The 21,595-nt window shown below is 40.0% G+C and overlaps 1 protein-coding gene across 2 annotated transcripts in view; it reads left to right on the top strand.

Moving 5' to 3' along the window:
• The window catches only part of MAN1A2 (mannosidase alpha class 1A member 2), a 147,713-nt gene that overhangs the window by 31,305 nt on the left and 94,813 nt on the right, over positions 1–21,595 (top strand). For both annotated transcript variants that reach the window (XM_052794200.1, XM_052794201.1), the window contains exon 3: positions 17,339–17,435. In XM_052794200.1, coding sequence (XP_052650160.1) covers positions 17,339–17,435 — 97 coding nt within the window. The remainder of the gene's footprint in view (positions 1–17,338; positions 17,436–21,595) is intronic.

Below are 21,595 nucleotides of genomic sequence, written 5' to 3'. Positions count from 1 at the left end.
TTGTAATAGGGAGGAGTTGCAGCTGGTGTATGTACCATGCTGTGGGTAGATCACCCAAGCTGGAATTTTACATTGAATATTAATGATGACTAGATGAAATCCACTCTTATCAAATAATGAACAACTGCTTATGATACATGAGTGATACAGCATGGAGCTGTACCACTATTTGAATCTCTCCAGTGGCAAATCTTTTCCTGGAAGGTGTGCCTATTCTGTTAGTGACTACTGCAGAAACACTTTTGCCTGAGGAGTTGTGTGTAGAATACTGGACCCCCTTGACCCTGCTTGGTTAGGGCTGTTTCCCAAAGGACAGCACTGGTTTGTGGATTTCAGAAGGTTCTGGTGCTTTTCAAAACTGTGTCCTCAAACATTTTCAGTGAGAATATACAGAGAATCTTGCTTTTCAAAATGTCTGCTGTAGGGTGGAGATGAACGGTGAATGGTATGGTCATGTAGTTGTCAGCACTTCTAATTTTAACTACAGATGACTATTTAAATACCTTTGAGTGTGCCACTGATGGATTTAATGGGTAGAATAAAATTGAGTTGACAAAGTAATGTGACAGTACTGAGTGCAGCTAACAATGAAGAACTAGCTGGAAGAAATAATCAACTAAAGTTCCTATAGATCAAGCCTGAAATTGAAGTGAGGGTTGAAAATTAGTATTTGCATTTCTGAGGTTGTTTGGTCAGAATGTAGACTGAGAGGAGATGAGAAGCTATAGGTTAATACAGAATGGCAATTTTCTTGGTGGCATGAATAAGTAGTAAAGTTTGGACAATTCTTGCTGATCTAAACGTGAAGGTGCAGTAATTTGTGAGTAAGGAATCCAGGGTAGTTTGTGTTAGCTACAGTTACCACAAATCTCATGCTGTAAAAGGCTTACTCTTTTTTTTTTTTTTTTTTTTTTGTGATCAGCCTATGTGTGAGTCACACTGACAAGCTGTTTTTTTATTGCATAACTTGTTGATGACTCCTATTGTGGTTTCTGAAGTGTAGCTTTTCATAGCCAGACCGAAGATTTTATGGGACTATGTATTAGGTGGGTAAGTCCTTCAGTTAAGATAATCATATCTTTGTACTGAGCAGTCTTCAACAGTGTGACCACTGTGCTTGAACAGTCCAGGATCATACTAGCATGACTGAAATGTCTGTCTTTGTTGTGTGAATTGCCTTCACTGAGTCAATCTTGTTAGTACTATAGCTACCAAGTGGTCTTGGGATTTTTTAATTTCTTTGATGCAGGACAGCAGATTATCACTTCTACAGCTAGATGCGTGAAAGCGTAGCATACAGGAGTGGAAGGTCTGCTAGTGAGAATGGACAAATAATGCTGAAGAACCCGTTGTTGGTACATTGTCATTTTTGTTTGGCCTCTGGGTCTACTTCTGGATTTTGGCATCTGCTACGTTGCAATGAATATAATGTGGCTGAGATAAAACATGTATCGACAGTGTCAGTTGAATAACATTTTGCCTGAAACCTGTTCTTGACAGCATCAGATGTATCACAGAAGGCTGCAGTGATTCCAGAGATGCAAAGTGCATTTTGAAATACGCTATGATCATTGCTGAGGTCTTCTCGCAGTTTGTTGTAACCAGTGTAGACAAATAGTCTTCGTAGATGAGAGATATACTTAGCAAAAAAAGAACAAGTTCCGGGAGACAATATCTCTAACATGGGTCTACACCTAGCTTGTGCAGCATTTCTGACATGTAAGACATTATGACTGCCTGGATTGAGACCAAAAAAATAGCACAGGGAAGCTCCCAGCTCTTTGGAGGCTGCATATGTGGCTTCAGAATTCCAGGTGGTCCTGAGAAGCCATTTGGCTCATGCCTTGGTTTACTTTGAAGTGTCCTGATGCATATTTGAGGAACTTCACTCTCACAGAACAGCTTTAGACTGCTTAAATTCACAAAATTAATTAATTTATACGGCCTATTTCACCTAATATCAAATGGTGAAAAACTATGTAGAATCAGGCTGACTGTTGGGGACAGTTTGTAATATGCACATGGCTCTCTATAATTGGGAGAAAGACTGGAAAGCTTTCAAATGGAATCTCAGTTCTATCATTTTTACAGAAAATTTACTACTATTTTTTCCTTCCAAAGAACAACTTGGTGAAGTCTTTTTTAACAGATACTTGTATAAAAAGTGGTTTTGCAGTACTTAAATATTTTAAAAATATGTATTTTGATTTTTTTAAAAAAAAGTGCATATAAAAGTAAAAAAAGTTGTGTAATGCTCTTAAGAGAGCTTTATAAAGCATTTGAAAGCTTTATATAATAGGAATGTTTACTGAGCACAGAGAGGGAGTCTTCAGAAGGTAATGGAATAAACCAGGAGCAGAACCTACATCTCTTGTTTTTGTTTCAGTGTGTCTTTTGGTTCTGCTGTTTATATTTAGTGTTACATTGTATTCTCAATTGTAACTAATTCACATAATTGTATATATATTGTCTATATTCTTCTAACAAGCTGTTATTTCAGTTATTTCAATAAGGACCATTTAGAAGTTGACTGGTTATTTTAGATGCACAGTAACAACTTTGAGAAGTAAAGATTTTGCACCTGCTTACTGTACATCCAGTAATGCTTACTGCTTTCCACCTGCTTTGTAGCACTTCTCTAGTATATTAGCTTGCTGTTCTGGCTTTTAAAAAATGCTGTGGTTTTTAATTAACTGGTATTTTAAGAATAAACACATCTGAAAATTATTCTTGCTGTTACACTTTAGCTTTGGATTAATAGTTTAGTGATTTTTTTTTTCATACTAAGTAAAAGATGAGAAAATGGTTTTATAAGAAGGTAGATGTAACTTGTATAATTTCCAGAAAAGAAATTAAGAACAAAACTCTTCTTTTGGAAGTCATTGGCTTCCTTTCCAAGTTAAATTAGATATAAATTGCATGAGCACTTGGAATTTTTGGCACTTAATTTCCATTATTATGTCCTTTAAATGGTGTTCAGAGTATTAATTTTTTTCTGCAGTTTAAGTGTAATCATTACATAGTGCTCTTTTTTTAAAAAGTTTTGTTTCCTTGATAAATTAAATTTTACCCAGTCAAATAAGGAAAACTTTATAATTCTTTTCACCCTACTCAGGCTTCAGGTTTTCTTTCGTTTCAGCTTAAGGTTTCACAGTATTGTCTTACTGCCAGCATTCATTTTGGATATGTGTTAAGAAGTGTATTTCACCCAATAATGGTACTAATCCCATGCAGGATATTCTATATATACCTTGTTTTAAACATTGAATTGAGTTCTTGGATTGTTAAAGTGTTTGCTCTGAGAAGTGCTGAAATCATGGATATGTAACTTTTGCAAGTCAGTATGTATTGTGTTACATAGGGTATCAGTTTTGCATACATACTGACTACACAGCCCTGGGGGTGATTGTCAGGGACCCGGGGGCCTGGGTAGTGGTCTCCTTCATCCTTCCAGTAAGGGGAAAGGGTGCGAGGATGAGGGTGCTGGCAACGCGCATCAGCAGTCGGTTGTGGAGCTGGTGCTGGCAACAGGGTTTTGGGTTCTGTAACCGTGCGACCCTCTTTGCAGGGTCTGCCTGGGAGAGATGGGACCTACCTCGCTAAGGCAGGGCAAAGGCATCTTTGCCAGCAGGATGGCTGACCTTGTCAGGAGGGCTTTGAGCTAGGAACGATGAGGGAGGGAGAGAGTAACTAGCAGCCCTGTGAGGGAGCGACTAACAGGGTGGATGAGCAAAGGACCTGCAGTGGTGTGACAGAAAGGGATCACAAAATCAACATAACAGGGCTTAAGCAGGGTCACCTCTCGCATTTGCATAGAAGCAAGGAAGTGCCTACCAGGCAGCATTACGGAGAAATCCCCAAAACCATTTCTGGGAAATCAGCATGCCAGGGTATCTCTCTGAAGTGCACATACAAGCATGTGTGCAGCATGGGGAATAAACACGATGAGTCGGAGATCTGTGTGCAGTTGCAGGGCTGTGATCTTGTTGGGAGATGTGGAGATGGATGGAGATGTGGTGGGATGACTTGGATGACTGGAGTGTTGCAGTGGAAGGATACAGACTCTTTAAGAAGAACAGGCCAGGAAAATGAGGGGGTGAAGTTGCCTTTTATATGAGAGAGCAGCTGGAGTGCCTGGAGCTCTGCCTGGGGATGGATGATGAACCAACTGAGAGCTTATGGGTAAGGATTAAAGAGCAGACTGGTGTGGGTGACATTGTAGTGTGTGTCTGCTATAGGCCGCCTAACCAGGAATAACAAGCGGATGAGGCGCTCTACAGACAGATTGGAGCAGCGTCGTGTTTGTGGTCTTCATGGGGAACTTCAACCAACTCAGTATCTGCTGGAGGCACAGCAGGGCATAAGCAATTCAAGAGCTTTCTGGAGTGCATTGATGACAACTTACTCCTCCAAATGATAGTGCAGTCAACGAGAAGTGCTCTGCTAAACTTCATATTCACAAAAGAGGGGTTTGTTGGGGATGTGAAGTTCAAAGGCAGCCTTGGCTGTAGGGACCGTGAGGAAGTGGAGGTTAGGATCCTGAAAGGAGGGAGAAGGGCAAAAAGCAAGCTCACAGCCCTGCCTCTTCAAGGATCTGCTTGGTAGAGTCCCTTGGCATAAGGCCTTGGAGGGAAGAGGGGCCCTAGAAAGCTGGTTAATATTGAAGGATGACTCCACCAAGCTCAAGAGTGGTCCATTCCAATGAGCAGGAAGTCAGGCAAAAATGCCAGGAGCTCTTTCAAAACTCAGACACAGAAAGGAAGCACAAAGAAGGTGGAAACAGGGACAGTTAACCTGGGAGGAATACAGAGATACTGTCTGAGCTTGCAGAGATGGGGTTAGGAAAGCCAAAGCCCAGCTGCAAGTGAATCTGGCAAGGGATGTCAAAGGCAGTGTGAAGGGCTTCTATAAGTACACAGGTGACAAAAGGAAGATTAAAGAATGTGGGCCAGCTGCTGAACGAAGCAGGAGACCTGGTGACAGAGGATGTGGAAGAAGCTGAGGTTCTTTTTTGCCTCAGTCTGCACTGATAAGACTGGCCTTCAGGAATCCCAGGCCCTGGTGACCACTGAGAAAGTCTGGAGCAAGAAAGGCGTACCCTTGGTGGATGGGGATCAAGTGAAGGAATACTTAAGCAAACTATACATACTTAAGTCTATGGGCCGTGATGGAACATACCCAGGAGTGCTGAGAGAGCTGGCTGGTGTCATTGCGAGACCTCTTGATAATCTTTGAATGATTGTGGTGATTTGGAGAAGTGCCCAAAGACTGGAGGAAAGCAAATGTCCTTCCTATCTTCAAGAAGGAGGACCCAGGGAACTACAGGCTGGTCAGCCTTACCTCCATCCCTGGGAAGGTGATGGAGCAGCAAATCCTGGAAACTATTCCCAGGCCCACGAACAACAAGAAGGTGATGGGGCGTAGCCAGCATGGATTGACAAAGGGGAAGTCATGGCTGACCTGCCTGATAAACTTGTACGATGAAATGACTGGCTTAGTAGATGAGGGGCGAGCAGTGGATATTGTCTGCCTAGACTTTGGTAAGGCTTTTGGCACTGTCTCCCATAAAAATCCTCACAGGGAAGCTGATGAAGTATGAGCTGGGTAAACAGACAGTGTGGTGGGTTGAAAACTGGCTGAATGGCTGGGCCCAGAGGGTGCTGGTCAGTTATTTAAAGTCTATTTGGAGGCCAGTAACTAGTGGTGTACCCCAGGGATCAATACTGGGTCTGATCCTGTTCAATGTCTTCATTAATGATCTGGACAATGAGGCAGAGTGTGCCTTTAGCAAGTTTGCTGACGACAAAACTGGGAGGAGTGGCTAATATGGCAGAGCATCGTGCTGCCACCCAGAGGGACCTCGACAGGCTTGAGAAATGGGCAGTTCAGTGAGGGCAAGTCCTTCACCTGGGGAGCAACAACCTCGTGCACCAATATATGCTGGAGGTCAACCATCTGGAAAGCAGCTTTGCAGAAAAGGACTTGGGAGTCCTGGTGGATACCAAACTGAACAGGAGCCAGCAGTGTGCCCTTGCAGCACAGAAGGCTAATTGTATCCTGGGCTGCATTAGACAAAGTATTGCCAGGAGGTTGAGAGAGGTGATCCTTCCCCTCTGCTCAACGCCGGTGCGGCCACACTTGGAGTGCTGTATCCAGTTCTGGGCTCCCCAGTACAAGAGAGAGATGGACATACTGGAGAGAGTCCAACAAAGGGCCACAAAGATGATGAAGGGACTGGAGCATCTCTCCTCTGAGGAAACGTTGAGTGAGCTGGCACCGTCCTGGAGAAGAGAAGGCTCAGGGAGATCTTACCAATATATATAAATACCTGAAGGGCGGGTGCAAAGAGGACAGAGCCAGGGTCTCTCAGTGGTGCCCAGTGACAGGACAAGAGACAATGGGCACAAGACGAAACACAAGAGGCTCCCTCTGAACATCGGAAACCGTGTTTACTGTGAGGCTGACCAAGCACTGGAGCTGGTTGTCCAGATGGGTTGTGGAGTCTCCCTCCTTGGAGATATTCATCGGATGACTGGACATAGACCTGGGCAGCCTGCTCCATATTACCGTGCTTGAGCAGGGAGGTTGGACCAGATGACCTTCAGAGGTCCCTTCCAACCTCAACCATTCTGTGATAGGATGATGTTTGTTGGCTAAGCCTGTCAGCTGGAAGAAAGCTTCTCCAGAGTGTTACACAAGTGCATGTAGTAAACTTAAGAGTGAAATAGTTTTTATGTTCTAGGTTTCAAAGATAGACTGGAAAATCTGAGTTCTCTGGAGCTTTTGTTCTACTACTTGTTCTGTATTTGTTGTGATACGCAGTCATGTAATTAGGCAGTGCTAATTTTTATAGACTTTTTAAATTCAGCTCAAAGGCAGTGTGGTGTTCACACAAATAAGCTAGAGTTGTGAGGTGACTGAAGCTGCTGGCTGTAGCATGCTTGCTTCTTGTGCAGTTTAAAAGCTGTTATGTTTAATGAGATGGGATAGCAAGGAGATATCTTATTGCTTTCTGATAAGCCGTTTTCAACACGGCAAAATTTCGGTTCTGTTCCTGCTTGTCACAGCTTCCTGAGAAAAAGAAAAAGCAGAGAAAGACATTTAAGCAAAAGTTGTTGTGAAATGAGCATCCAGGGAGCATAGGGGCCACAGTTAAAGATCTGTTGCTATATCGGACACCTGCAGAACGAGTTGCTGTTAAGTTTGGATCCTCCAAGTGAGGAACAAGGTCCTGGCTGGGAAGCTAGGAATGTTCTGACTTGAGTTCTTCTGCCAGTGAACTTACTGTGGCCTTCAGCAAAACTTTCAGTGTATCCTTTTTTAAAATGTGACTTGTAATATGTTGCCTCTTAGAAGGGGAGGTAGGAAGATAATTTATTTAATATTAGTGGAGGCAATTTTGGAAGTACTTTTAGAACTGTGCCAAGAGGAGAAGTGATTAAAATATATTTTCATTGTGGTCTCTGTATGATGCTCAAGAGGCTGCTAATAATGCAGTTTTATGAGCAGCAAAACTAATGGTTTCCTATGAATTTTTGACCTACATCCCCTTATACCACCCTCCACTCCTCATGCACACATTGCTGTGAATGCCCTCTTATCTTCCTGTCTGACTGTGTGAATTGCAATGTGTTCTGTGCCTGGTGTAGAGCTACCTGCATGCTAAATGCTGCCCCTCTGAATGAATAAAGGGTTGGATTATTGGATTATAACTGCCTTCCTCTCAGTTGGGGTACTAATTTGTGTCTGTCTACCTTATCTAGCCACAGGTATCTTTTTCTTTACACCCCACCCCTGCACAAAAAGTAGAGGTCTCAGTTATCTGGTTCCTCCCAACTCTGCAAAATCAGGTTTGAAATGAGAGAACAGATTCAAAGGCTACTGCAAATGTATGTGGCAAATGGCAGGTGTACAGACAGCAAGATTGCATAAGCCTAATTCTCTTAAGAAATCAGGTTAAAAATAGTAAGTGTCCTTTTACCTGAGTTCTATTTTGTGTGCTTATTGAGAAAAGAGCTGTGCAGAAGAAAGAAATACTTAGCCATGTAGAGGTCTCTTCATGCTGTGTAACTCATCTTTTCATAGTTACTATTCGTACAACTTCCACTGCTAATCTCGTTTATTTATTTTTTTTTTGTAATTGCAGTGTTTCTGATCTAGCCAAATAGGCTGCCTTCTGTGGCGGGGGGACTTTTTTCAGCATCTAAAACCAATTTAGAACAATTTCATTCTTGCTGACGCTTTTATACTCTTTTTTGTTTTCTTGATCAAACTTACTTGGACTTCTAGTTGCTTAGGACATCAGTTTTTAATCATAGAATCCCAGGTTGGAAGGGACCTTGAGGATCATCTGGTCCAACCTCTCTTGGCAAAAGCACGGTCTAGACAAGATGGCCCAGCACCCTGTCCAGCTGAATCTTAAAAGTGTCCAGTGCTGGGGAATCCACCACTTCCCTGGGGAGATTATTCCAATGGCTGATCGTTCTCATTTTGAGAAATTTTCCTTTTGTGTCCAATCAGAATCTCCCCAGGAGTAACTTGTACCCATTACCCCTCATCTTTTCCATGGGGCTCCTTGTAAAAAGGGAATGTTCAGCTGCTTTGTAGCCATCCTTTAAATACTGGAACATGGTGATAAGGTCTCCCCAAAGCCTTCTTTTCTCAGGACTGAACAAACCCAGTTCTCTCAGCCTTTCCTCATATGGCAGGCTTCCCAGTCCTTTGATCATCTTTGTGGCTCTTCTCTGGACTCTTTCCAGCCTGTCCGCATCTTTTTGTATAGTGGGGACCAAAACTGAACACAGTATTCCAGGTGTGACCTGACAAGCGCTGAGTAGAGTGGGGTAATGACTTCTTTATCTTTGTCGGCGATGCAACCCAGCATCCTGTTGGCTTGCTTTGCCGCAGCAGCATGCGCTTCACTTGTATCGAGCTGCTTGCCCACCAGGACCACCAGGTCCCTTTCCACAGAGCTGCTCCCCAACTGGGTGAATCCCACCCTGTGCTGCACTCCTGGATTATGTTTTCCCAGGTGAAAGACCTTACCCTTGTCCTTGTTGAACTTCATAAGGTTCTCGTTAGCCCGCTCTTCCAGTCTATCCATGTCTTCCTGTGGGGTGGCTCTCCCTTCCAAAGCGTCCCCTTCCCCACTCAGTTTGGTATCATCGGCAAACTTCATGAGGGTACACTTGATCCCATCATCTAGATCACTTATGAAGATATTAATCAGCATTGGGCTCAATATCGATCCCTGGGGCACCCCACTTGTGACAGGTCGCCAGTTTGAAAAGGAAAGGGAATTTGGTAATACACGTCTCTTGTGTTAAGAGTTTTGCATTGTGCTTTGTAGCTCGCTGCTCCTGGCTTTGATCCCAATGAAAATGAAGCACAAGAAGTATTATGACCTATCTTTTTTCAGTATTTAAGATAACACTCCCTGGAGTGTGTGTGATTGTATAAAATAGAGATATACACACATTTGTTTGTATAGATACAAACACACCTTTATATACACACATACATGTATATATAAAAATGTGTTTGTATCTATACACACGTATACATACACATTTTTTATTAAGTGGTTTTGTTTGCATGCTATTTGGATTCTCTGTTCTGGATTCTCAAATGTAATTCAGCATGTTGAGAGCAACTAAGTTGGCTTTAAATTAGTTTCACTGCACTTTTTTAGTGCTTATCTTATTTTTACCGAATGAGCAAAATCTCTGTAAAGTAAGGATGGACTCTTTTTGATCAAGCCTGTTGGTAAACTAATTTTCAATGGATGTATTAGAATGAAAATTGTGCAATTAGCACTTTGGCCAGTACAGACCAGGCAAGTTAGGAATGGCCCTGCAGAAAGTTGTGTCCCAGCATGTTGGGATGATTGTATAAAGAACTCATTTTACATTTGTAAGTCTTTAATTTATGCCTATGAGAAGCTTTGTAGCTTGGTGTATTTATTTTGCTCAAACAGAAGGATGAAAATAAAGCTCCTAGTGTGGATGGTGCAGTATTTCAGCTGCACATACTGGATAGGTTGCTTTGGTTGGTAACTTAAAGTGTACTACTAATGAGGAATGCAAGTTTGTGTCTGAGGATATTTAAAAAATGAATCAATTTATTCAAGCTATAGCAATTACAGAATTCTCCAGCACTCATGCATTATTGGAAACATGTTAAAAATTCAAGGTCTTCATTATTAAAGATATCTTTTTTCCAGACCATTGTGAGAAGAACCTGTCTTTCAGCAATGAAGTAGCACATTTGCAGTATTTAAAATTCATAAATGCAAAATAAAATCATGAAAACAAGGAATTATTTCACTTCCCTAATATAATCAGCCAAACAAAAATGGGCAAAACCCCAGGTAAATTACTTCAGAAGTGGGTGAATCAAAAGGCTCCATGATATCTGACTGACCTTGCTGCTTTTTTTTTTTTTAAATTTTGTATTTTATGTGCCATTTATTCCCATTCTACAGAAATGGTGGTAGCAAAAATCATGAATTATGGCTAGATGGAAGAGCGGTCTATATTAAATTATACAAGATCTGTTATACAAGTGACAATGTGTGGTTTTGCAGCTATGGAGACTTTGATTGGAAAGCAAGACCACCATCTTAAATATAGTAAAAATTCTACTACTTGTTAGTCATCTTTGCATCATTTCTGCTGTAGTCCCCTCTGTTTCCCAGAGCAACTCCATAGAATGTATGCCAGTGTGTTCTTGTAACATCATCAGGAAAACTATGTTAATCTCAGAATCATTGATATTAATGATATAATTGATACACAATGTGAGCTGCTTGTAGTTGATGAGTAACCTCTTATGGTGTGTTCCATTAAGTCATAGACAATCTGCGTATAATACTGTAATACCTGAAACTTGAAACAGTTTATTCTGACATAGTTTGCTCTGAGATTTGGATTCTTGATTTTCATTGCTGGCATCTATCCTTGCTTTCTGCTTTGTTACCAGAGGACTAGAAGGTGGCTAATAAGATGTCAATCTTTGAAAGGGATTCAAGGGGAGATCAAAGAACTGCAGATCCCTGTGCCTGATGAATGAACCGCAGATTAACAAAAACTAGAACAGGGAACAGGATTTTTGAGCACACAGATACGTAAGATTTCCGGGTATATTTTTAATGATGTCATGATGCGCAAAGCTATAGAAGATCCCTGAAAGAGTTAGCAAGCATGTGAACAAGGGAGACACAGTTATATACATAATTTTAAAAAAATTTTTGGCAAGATTCATCACTGACAGCTGTTGAACTAAGCAGCCATGGGATGGAGGATTGTGTCTCTGATTGCTTGGAGAAATTGGTTAGAAGGCAGGAAATGGAGAGTACAAATAAATGGTACTGGAGGCCATGGAGGCCATGCACTGGGGATCCATGCTCTAAATTATACAAATAAATTATTTGGAGTTTGAAAATGGATGAATAGTGCTATGATCAACTTTGCTGCCAACATGGAGATTTGGAGTAGAAAACTGAGGCCAGACTGAAGAATTGCAGAAAAATCTTACAGGACTGAGTGATTATCTCCCTTTTTATTTCTCAGCTAAATGTAAAATGATGCATATGGGGGCTGGAGCGGGAGAAAGTCCAACTTCATGCTTAATATGAAAAGGTGTGAGGTGACTTACTGCCACTTGAGAATGAGAGCTTGTGTTTATAATAGTTCCTTGGAAATGTCACTGTAGTGCTCAATAGCAGACAAAAAGCAAATATTCAGTATTTTAGGAAAGGAGAACAAAACAGGCAAGGTTCTTATGGTAGCCTGTGGAGCTAAGGTACATCTGCATCTTGCACACTTCATCTATTTCTAGTCTCTCAGCTTCAAAAAGGATACAGTAAAACTGGCAGAGGTGCAGGGATAAGCTGATGAAGGTGATTAGGTTGATGCCTGAAAAGGCAAGACTGGAAGAAAGGAACTGCTTTCTGCTGGCTGATGTGCAGTCCTGGTTGTTTACAAAGATGATCTGGGAGGTTGTAGCTTTCTGAGCGCCACAGGACCTTAGTCAAACCCGTGAATACCAGTTTCTCTTGATACCATGAGGACACACAAGGTCAAAAATACTGATTCATCATCTTGGAAAAAAAGCATTTGGCTTTCCTGTACAAATTTGAGCAGTCAGTTCACTGCTGTAAGCTCTCCAAGTTTAGGCTCTTTACATCTACTGTTCCAGTTCTTACCAGTCTGATGTATTTTCTATCCCCTTAGTTCCATCAGGCATCTTAGACTTAAAGTATTTCATGCCAACAAAAAAGGACAAGCTTCCATTTTTGCATACAGTTGATAAACATTTTAGCTTTGTTTCAGCAATGGATTTGTTTCCAGATTCATCAGTAAAAGAAAACCCATCTTTCTGTGTGTGTTAGGAACATGTTCCAAACAGACTTTTTCAGTGGCAGTGTTCAGAAATGCATGAGAGAGGCATAGACTGATGCCTAAAATAATTTCTCTTAGGCAGAGATTTGTAGCTCCTGGAAGAATAAAATAATCTGTATGAGTTTGCTAAGTTTCTTCAAAAATCTTAGTTTCTCAAAAATCTAAGTATTTATACAAGGAAATGATAATTCTTTAATTTAACCTCCAAAAAGTATTCTCTGCCGACAGTGGGAAAGAGGTTATTAATTTTTAATCTGCCAATTGAGCAGTAATCTTGTCTAGCAAGTCCTTGGTTAATTTTAAAACAGAATTTGAAGGTGGTTTATATAAATCTCTTGAAATCATACTCTTAACCAGAATATGTTCCTTTGAAAGCAAAACCTATTTGCTCTCTGTTATGCACATTCCTGATGGAATGGCAAGAAGAGGATAGTTTTCTCATTTCTAAGCACAACGAGTAAATACTGCAATTTGCCAGTAAATTGTTTCTTTTGTTTATTTCTCAGAACTCTTATTTTCTGTTTGCTAGGTGTCTGCCCTTTTTTTGAGGAGTGGAAAGGGGCTTTTGAGCCAATCTGTGGTTTGAATTATTGCTTCTAACATACTGCTGTAGTGATAGAACTCCCTTACAAAAGTCTTTTCAATCACTGTAACCTCCTTTTACTGTTACAATTATGATTTTGTCAAAAGACATCGTTACCACTCTGTTGTTATAAAAACCTGATTTCCTGGTGACTATAGAGGATCAGATCCCACGAACATGTTCTAAAGTCAGTAAAAGCATCTAGATAACGGTGTACCTACAAAAGCAGTTTTATTTGACATGCCCTGCTTCTTGCCATTCTGGTGCTCTCGCAGCAGAGTCCAAATTCGTCTTTTTGTAAGAATTATCAAGCTGTACATGCAACAGCATCTTGCTGGCTGTTTTATATGGTGCATCCCATAATAACCATATTCGAGACTGGTATTCAGTAGACTTATACCCTATGAATTATTTTGCCTTCAAAAGCAAAATCTGGCATTAATAGTGTCAGTAAAAAGTCCATCACTAAAACCATTTGTTCTCCAGTGGACAGATTGCAAGATCTTTATATGATATGCCATCAAGCCCCAAGCACTTACCTTGACAAACTGCTCTCAGGTATGGAAATGTCAGCTATGGAAATCCACCCCTTGCTTTGTTCACAGTTACTGATGCATGCTTGGACCAGCTTGTTATTTTCATTCTACTGAGCTTAAGATGCCTCTGTCATGGCTTCTTTAAGGGTTGGGGGTGGTTTTTTGCAAGTATTTTTACCTTCTTTCTATTATCATTAGTGCTGATGTTCCAGTCCGTGTCTGAGATGTCTCCCTCCTCTTAAAGACAAGTTTTTTTTCAAAGAAAAGCCTATCTATACCTGCAGCTATTCTTTAGCATTTCCAGCTTTCACTATGCAGATGCTATCTGGCATAACCGTAGAGGTAATCTTGTTTTTCAGATCAGGAGTTCACGTTGCTTGTACTTCCTGAGCCAAAGTGGCATCCTCTGTTACATTTTCCGCTGGTAGAGGCATCTGTCTTCTCCTGTCTCTCAAAAACTTCTGTGTACACAACTGCTCCCAATAGTATAGATGTTATATCTATAGTATATTATGCTACCGGTACTGGCAGTAACAGAAATCTCCATGTTGTTATAAGATCTCTTGGCATATCATCCTTACAAAACTTAATATTGTATACAAGAGCTGTGGGGTTTCTCACTTGCATGTAATGTGCAGTTATCTGCTAACATGATATCGTGAAGTCTGCTCACTTTGTGGTAGAGGAGAGTAATGAGCTGTGTGCCAGAGTAATGTTCAGTGTTCGTCTGGAAAAAAATCAGTTGACTAGTTAGTGTAATGAAGTCAAAAGATTCTTGGGGAGTTATAACACCATATTCTTTGTACACTGTTTAGGGGAGGCAGAGGGGATAGGACAGACACATTCGTGTTTATCAAAGTAGCTTAATCTCCTCAAAATATGATTTCCTATGTCAGAACCTTAGATGATGCAGTCAACTGCGTCTTAGTCTCTTGTGTTTGACAGAGTTTCTGGTCTCAGCAGTGTATTCTTAAGTTACTTCTGCATTAATTCATGAATCTGGTGAAATCGACTCCTTTATGGTTTCTATCTTAATGAAATTTTATCCTAGGATAAATTTTGTCTTATGATCTTATGGGTATAGAGACATCTTATATTGTGATGTATTCTGTTTTAGCTCTTTGTAATTTCCATAATTTTCTTGGGTTTCCTTAGAACTAAATAGTCTGTAAGAAAATCTGTACCTTCCCCCCAGAAGCATAGCAAGTTGGGACAGTGAAATATTCCACAATTAACATTCTGCTTTGAGGAAACAAGTTATTCTTCTTTTGGACTTAGCTAGTTTTGATCTATACTGGTATTTGCCTACACTTTGAGATTTTTTTACAAAGCTAAAACGTCAATGGTCATTTGATTCTCCTTCATGAAATATTTGATGCCTCCAAAGGTCTCAGAAGCCCAGTTTCCTTTATGTGGAAGCAAGCTGGTTAGATCTGCCGTGTCATGGTCACCTTGTTTAGACATCTGTCTGCTATCAAACTTACAGAGAGCTCACTGCTCAGTAATTCTTTTGTTTCATCCTCTAGTGCCTTCTAAAACTATAGGTCTGTGTTTTCCCAAGTAGAGTTTTTAGGACTTAAAGGTGGACTGGCAAGCTGTGAGTTAGAGCAGGACACTTCATGGATGCCTTGACTGTCCCGGTCTGACTGGAGAAAGCCTTAAGTAGCCCAGTCTGATCCCATAACTGGTCCTGCTTTGAGCAGGAGCTTGAACTAGAGACATCCTGAGCTCCCTTCATGCCTGAATGGTGCTGTGATTCTTGATTCTATGATCTTATGTTAATGAACAATTTTTTGATAAAAATTTGTAGGTTGATTCTGGATAACGTTAGTAAGAGATCTCAGAGGAACTTCTATACTGCCTGTGATCAGGCTTTTATTGTGTTTGTCATGCTGTAGTTTTCTTGCCTGTCAAGAAAGGATCACTTTACCTGAGTCATCTTAAGGTTCTAATAGCTATTAATTGGTCAATTTGATTAAGTGCTTTGTAAACACCAAGGAATTTGTGAGTGCTAATGAAATGGCTTTTCTCTCCTCTTTTAGTATAATACTTGCATCCTCTTTTTCTTACATTACAGGTTCATGACACTAAAAGAAACAATACAGTATTATTGCCTAATCAGGTGTCAGAATCTTTTAGTGCAAATACCAAAAGCAACATGTGAGCTGACTTTGAATGACAGGCGGTAGGAGTGGGACCTCTGGCATCTTGAGAGGGACATCTGTGCCCAGGTTGATGTCAGTTTAACACAGAAGTGCTTCCCAGCTTCTGGGCCTGTGCGTATGCCTTCGCTGTGGTTCAAATTTATTGTCTGGGCATGAGTTAACGGAGCCATGGGAAATTTGGAGAGAGTTTACGTTCAAAGGAATTACAGCGGTGTAGGTTGGACAGGGATGTCTTGATGGTTGTAGGGAGACAAGGACTTTGTTGTTCATGTCTCAGCAGACAGTTTAGATGCAGTTTGAAAGAGTTGGGATTACTGGATGCTGACTGCCACTAAATCCTGACCTCGGTAAGAGAAGAGAGCTGCTTCTACGTGAGGTAGCGCTGGTAAGGCAACTGGCTGCACCTCGCTCTTTAGCCAGCATCTGCTTGTTCCTTCCCGTTTTCTATGAGTATGGTGACTCTCTGATTAAAATAAGAAAACTACAGTCTTGTAAATCATAGTGAAAACTTTACTTGCCCTGCTATAATCAGTTTCTTAAAGGGTTAGTGTTGGTCTGTTAGTTACATTAGCATAGTTTCTCCTCTTAGAGAGCATTTCTCAAACTTGTGGAGATGATGATTTAAGTCCTATGCGTTTTCTGGGGTTTTTGTTTATATTAACAATATTTTAATACCATTTTTAAGATGCAATATAAAAATATGTATAATGTTGTGGATACAGCCTGATGGCCGTTTTAGAACAGGTTTGTTCCTAACTGTTTTTGTCTGCGGCAGTGTCTTTCAGAATCTGATTTCTTCCTGTTACTTACTTTGATCTGTTTAGGTAACTAATAGTATTTGATTTTCTTTAAACTGCATTTACTTTGCAGTTTGGTAGCTGCTGAATTTCTGCTGTATACCAACAAGCAAGGAATTTAAAAAGATTTAGCAAATCCTTAAAAACACTGCTCAGTGGCTGATGTGCACAACTAATACTTGTGCATCAACAAGACCTGTTGTTTTTTAGATGTAGCTTGCTTACTAGGTGGTGGAAACATCTATTAAAGAGAGTTGAGAATGTTTTGTGGAGCAAATATTAATAATTTTATACTGCTTTGTTCATTATGCTTTCTAAAGAGCAAAGCTTTTGGCATTTCATTTTGTAGAGGCTGTATGACAGTATATCTTTGACAAGTAGGTGTTGCTAATAAAAAACTTATTATGCCTTTTGCAAAATTGTTTAGTCATAATTGGATGCACCAGTGTAAATAAATCCCTTGTATGCTTCAGGTATGGGTTGATATTTTTTTCTTTTAGTTAGTGTCTTAGATGTTAGCCAGTATTTTTCACCAATCCCTTGTGCTTAAATGCATTCCTTGTGCTTAAATTCTTAAATGTCTGTGCATATATTTAGGGAAAAGAAAGAAAGAACAAGAAAACAACCTAATGCAGAGCATTAGGCTCTATAGCTCAAGTTAAATAGACTTGAAGTTGTTTCCAAATTTATTCATGCTACATAATCTGATTTCTGTAACAGACAGAAATAGTGGCAAAGTAATTATCAGTATGCTGGGGTGACTGTGAAAGATGAAGTCTCAAATAAGGAGTAAAATATTGTATTCATACAAAGTAGTTTTATAATGTAATCGAATCCTATTTTTTCCATCTCTTAGATGATGAAGCATGCCTGGGACAATTATAGGCAATATGGATGGGGACATAATGAGCTCAAACCAATTGCCCGGAAAGGACATTCCACCAACATATTTGGTAGGCTATATTTTCTGGTTTGTTTTGGGTTTGGGTTTCTTGTTTGTTTGTTTTGTTGGTTTTTTTTAATATTTCTTTTCATGCTGTCCTCTTTGAAAGTCTACCCAAACTTCCTAGCAAATTCTGTTTTAATATAAATCTTTTGAAGTGTGGATGACAGAAATGTATTGATTATTTTGATGGTACTTCAATGAATTACTTTACTAAACTATCTTTTGGGGATTAGCATGTTCTTCTTGTTGCAAAAGCTAAGCTGTGTCTATGTGCGCTGTTACTTTGTGTACACATATGTATATAAATAAAAGCTACAATGCAGTGATGATATCTTGGGATGCAACGAATATAAATTTGTTTTTAAAAAAAACAACCTCATCTTGTCGAGATGTTTGTGTTTAGTTCCATGAGAATGTGATACAAGACAACATGCACATGCAAGATGCCAAAAAGCTGCTGGTACCAAGGTGAAATTTAAAGTAGCTTTTAAAAAAAGGTCTGGGTAAGGCGAAAGTGACATTGTTACTTGATGTGTGACTTGTGGATCCTGAACCTGTAGACTGGAATGAAAGAAGAAAACATTCAAAATACAGAAGTTTGAGGGTAGGGGCAAGTTTTGAAGAAATTCAGGGGATGGAGTGAAAATATTTGAGCAATGGGGTGTGAATATGAGTGTTACAGAAGGTAAGGATCAAGAAATTGAATAGCCTTGTGTTGCGTACGTGTGATCAGACTAGATGACTTTTCTTCCTTAAAATATCAGTGATCTGCAGCAGTACTGCTTTTTTGGTGTGAATGCACTGGGGTAGAATAAGTAGAATAGTGATTGGAAAGTGACAAGCATTTTATTGGTACTCAAACCAGGAAAGAATCCATTTTTTGTCCCCAGTTCTGTAGGACTGATGGTTCAAAAAACCTGGTTGTAACTGTTGAGGACTGAGCCCTGGAGGTTCTCTAGGTTCATCCTCTGGTATAGCAAAACACATAACCTTGATGTTAGTGACGAAGGTTAAGCCGGGATTGGTCCAGAATGCACAGCACCTAAGATGACTGAGCCATGAAGTTCATGCATTTATATTGAAACACACAATATTGAAACACAGAGCTGCCCTAAGACTGGGTAGGGTTTTCTGAATTCTCTTCAGGGTTCCATACTGTGTTCATCTACTCTCTGGTGTCTGAGGAAGGTACAAATTTATCATAACCACTCTTTACATCAAGAATGAGTGTGAATATACTGTGTATAGCTTCAGTGTGTTAATATTGGTTATAATAGTTTGCTTGAAATCAAGATTTATTGGCTTTTATTGTAAGGCAATTGACTAATGACTCTGTGTGAGGTTGGTTCTCGTAATTAGTATTTGTTTTATTTATCTTGCTTTCAACCTTTAATTTGTTTCTTTGGATGATAGAAATACAGATTATAGGATTGTGTAATTGTTTCATTTTCTGTGCTTAGTGCCTGAACCCAGAATAAATTGACTTAGATCAAAATTTCGTTAGCTTTTTTTTTTTATTCATAGGGAAAAAGTAAACTCCCAGAGGAAACTTATTCCAAAAGAAGAGTCAAAGGACTTGTTTCAAAAGTATTGTAATACTTAAAGGGATTTTTCATTTTTTGCTCTGTCCCTTCCCCTGATCTCCTTAAATTTTATCTTGAAACCATTCTTATATCTTACCAAATAAACAAGGGATTTTTCTTTATATGCAAACAGTTTTTCAGCAAATTTACTTGCGTGATGAACTTCAACCTTAAATAAGTGCTGGACATGGAGAAAGGAGGAGAACTTTAACTAGGCACACTGCTCCTTTCCCCTGCTCCCAGCAATGGAAAGAGAGCCTCTGGGTTACATTTTCTGCAGTACTTAAAAACAAACAAATAAATACAACCCCACAAATACACTTTCTCCCCCAAAACTTGTAGTGTGTAGCAGCCTATTTAAATCCCCAGGAGAATACTTTCAGGTGCTGTACTAGCCCTACCTGCAGTGAGAACTGTTCACCTTTACTGCAGGCAAACCCCTTACAGCCTGGCATTGATCGCTTTTGGTCACGCACTGGAACCTGGTTTCTTACACTTCAGTATGTTGTGAAAGCTGATATTGTTTTCCTTGTTTATATTCCTTTATAAAAAAAATGACTGGGTCAGGGAGAGTTGTCTGAGGGGGGGAGATAAGCAAGTTAGCATCCTCAGGGGAAAAAAGCATCTGGACTGGACGAGGAGTTTGAAGAGTGAAGTGGAATAGTGTGAGATGCAGCCGGTCCCGAGCACAGGGCAAGAGAGAGCGTGAGGCTGAAGGGAAGACCGGAGCAACAGGCTTCTGCCGTGACAGACAGAAGGACGTTTCTTAGGTTCCCGGAGAGTATTCTGTAGTATTCTTAGATAACTCCTCTTTGCTACCTTGCACATTGGCACTACTTTCATTTCTACTAGAAAAATCTTTTCTGAAGCCTCCTGTGATTTAGTTGTATGTTATCTCTAATTCCTGGCTTTCCTTTAGATTTTTTCCAGCTGATGAAGTTGGGTCTGACAGTGAACAGCTTTAATGTTCACCTGTATGATCATGTGTCTCTGCTGTTGAATTTACGTGCAGTTCTGTTGCTTAATTTGCCAAATATGATTTTAGATTAGCCTTGGTTTGTAACCCAGACTCTCTATGAAGTGAGGTTTTTTCTTTATATGGCAGGAAAACATTTTTCTAACGTTTGTTTTTAATGTGACTGACACAATATTTTGAAGCAATTTTGAATTATAATTTTACTCTAGTCTTTTATTTTCTTTCTATTCCTCCTCTGCTTACTTCTAACATGTCTCCTAATGAGTCTGGAGTACTTCTACTTTTTTCTCCTTGGAATGCTTATTCTTTGGAGTTTTGGCATTGCTGTCTGAAAGAAATTGCAGGCTTCCCCCACATTCAAGTTTCTGATCCTCTTATTCCCGCTAACTCTAGCAGCTGATTCCTTAAGGTGTTTGTCCTTTTAAAATCCGGATGCTATTTTGTGCCATTTAATTTTTAGCCAAATCATGTTATGATTGCTCTGTTCAAGGCTATTTCATATGAAAAACTTTTCTGAAATACATAGCCTTCAGTATATATCAAGTCTAAAATAGAATCAGCTATTGTTGATTTGGTGGGTTGTTGATGGGAAGGGGGAAAAAATATTGGTACTTGTGCCAAAGGACTGTCTAGGCTGTATTGTTATTGCTAGTACTTTACCAATCTATTACCCATAATGACACCATTCCCGGTAGTATTTGCCTTTATAGAAGCATTACATAATTCTTTTTGAAATCTGATGCTATTTTTAATAAAAAGCTGCTCAGCAAAACCTGGTTTTATTATTCATCTCAAAGCCGATTTGACACAAACTATTTTCTGCTATTACTGCAGTCTGTTGAACTTCCATTTCAATTCATAGCACGTCTGTGAGATTCAGCAAGGAGATGGTATCGCTGGTTGACACTGCAACCCTTTGCATGAATCTTTGGGAAGTCGGGTTTACTGATAACTCTCAAGTGGGGTAAACACGATTCAATTTAGAAGGTAAATAAGCCATAAATCTTCCTTGTTGGACTCCCCTTTCCCTCCGAAGCAGTGTATATCTATATGCCAAGAGGAGCATCAGTGTTCCTAACATTGCAACATCTAGCAGGGTTCAGACTGGGATCAGAGAAGGCGAGAGGAGGTGGCCTGCTCTGCTGTCATAAATCTTAGTTTTAAGTCATTAAAAAAATAAGGAAAGGTGATAAACTTTGAAGCAAGATGCTCTGTGCCTCACTGAAGCATGCCAGTGAGAACCTTTGTGGGCTGCCCCAATTATTAGTTTGACTTTTATAACAAAACCTGCTGGGTTGCTTTAGCTGACCTGCAGCTAGAAACTCCTGCCAGTCTTTTCGAGATGTCTGACCTGGTGACTGTAAATTGTAAAGGAGAGCCTGCTAAAAACGTTGCCTATCAAACTGTACAGTCAGTCAGTAGTTAAAATCTTGAATAGTACCTCTTCAACAGCTAGGTCACAGCATTAGTAGTACGGTGCTGCTTTGGGAAAGCATGACTGGGAATTGGTGGGCTTTTAAAGATATTTACATTTAGATGACATAGGAAGCAAACCTTTAAATGTTCTGTGTTGGTGCAGCAGGGTGATAACTTGCTCCTATTTTTGTG

This window comes from Harpia harpyja, chromosome 8, assembly GCF_026419915.1.
Source record: "Harpia harpyja isolate bHarHar1 chromosome 8, bHarHar1 primary haplotype, whole genome shotgun sequence".
Classification (NCBI taxonomy): domain Eukaryota; kingdom Metazoa; phylum Chordata; class Aves; order Accipitriformes; family Accipitridae; genus Harpia; species Harpia harpyja.
Note: the sequence above shows the minus strand (reverse complement) of the source record. Positions and strands in the feature narration are given on the sequence as shown.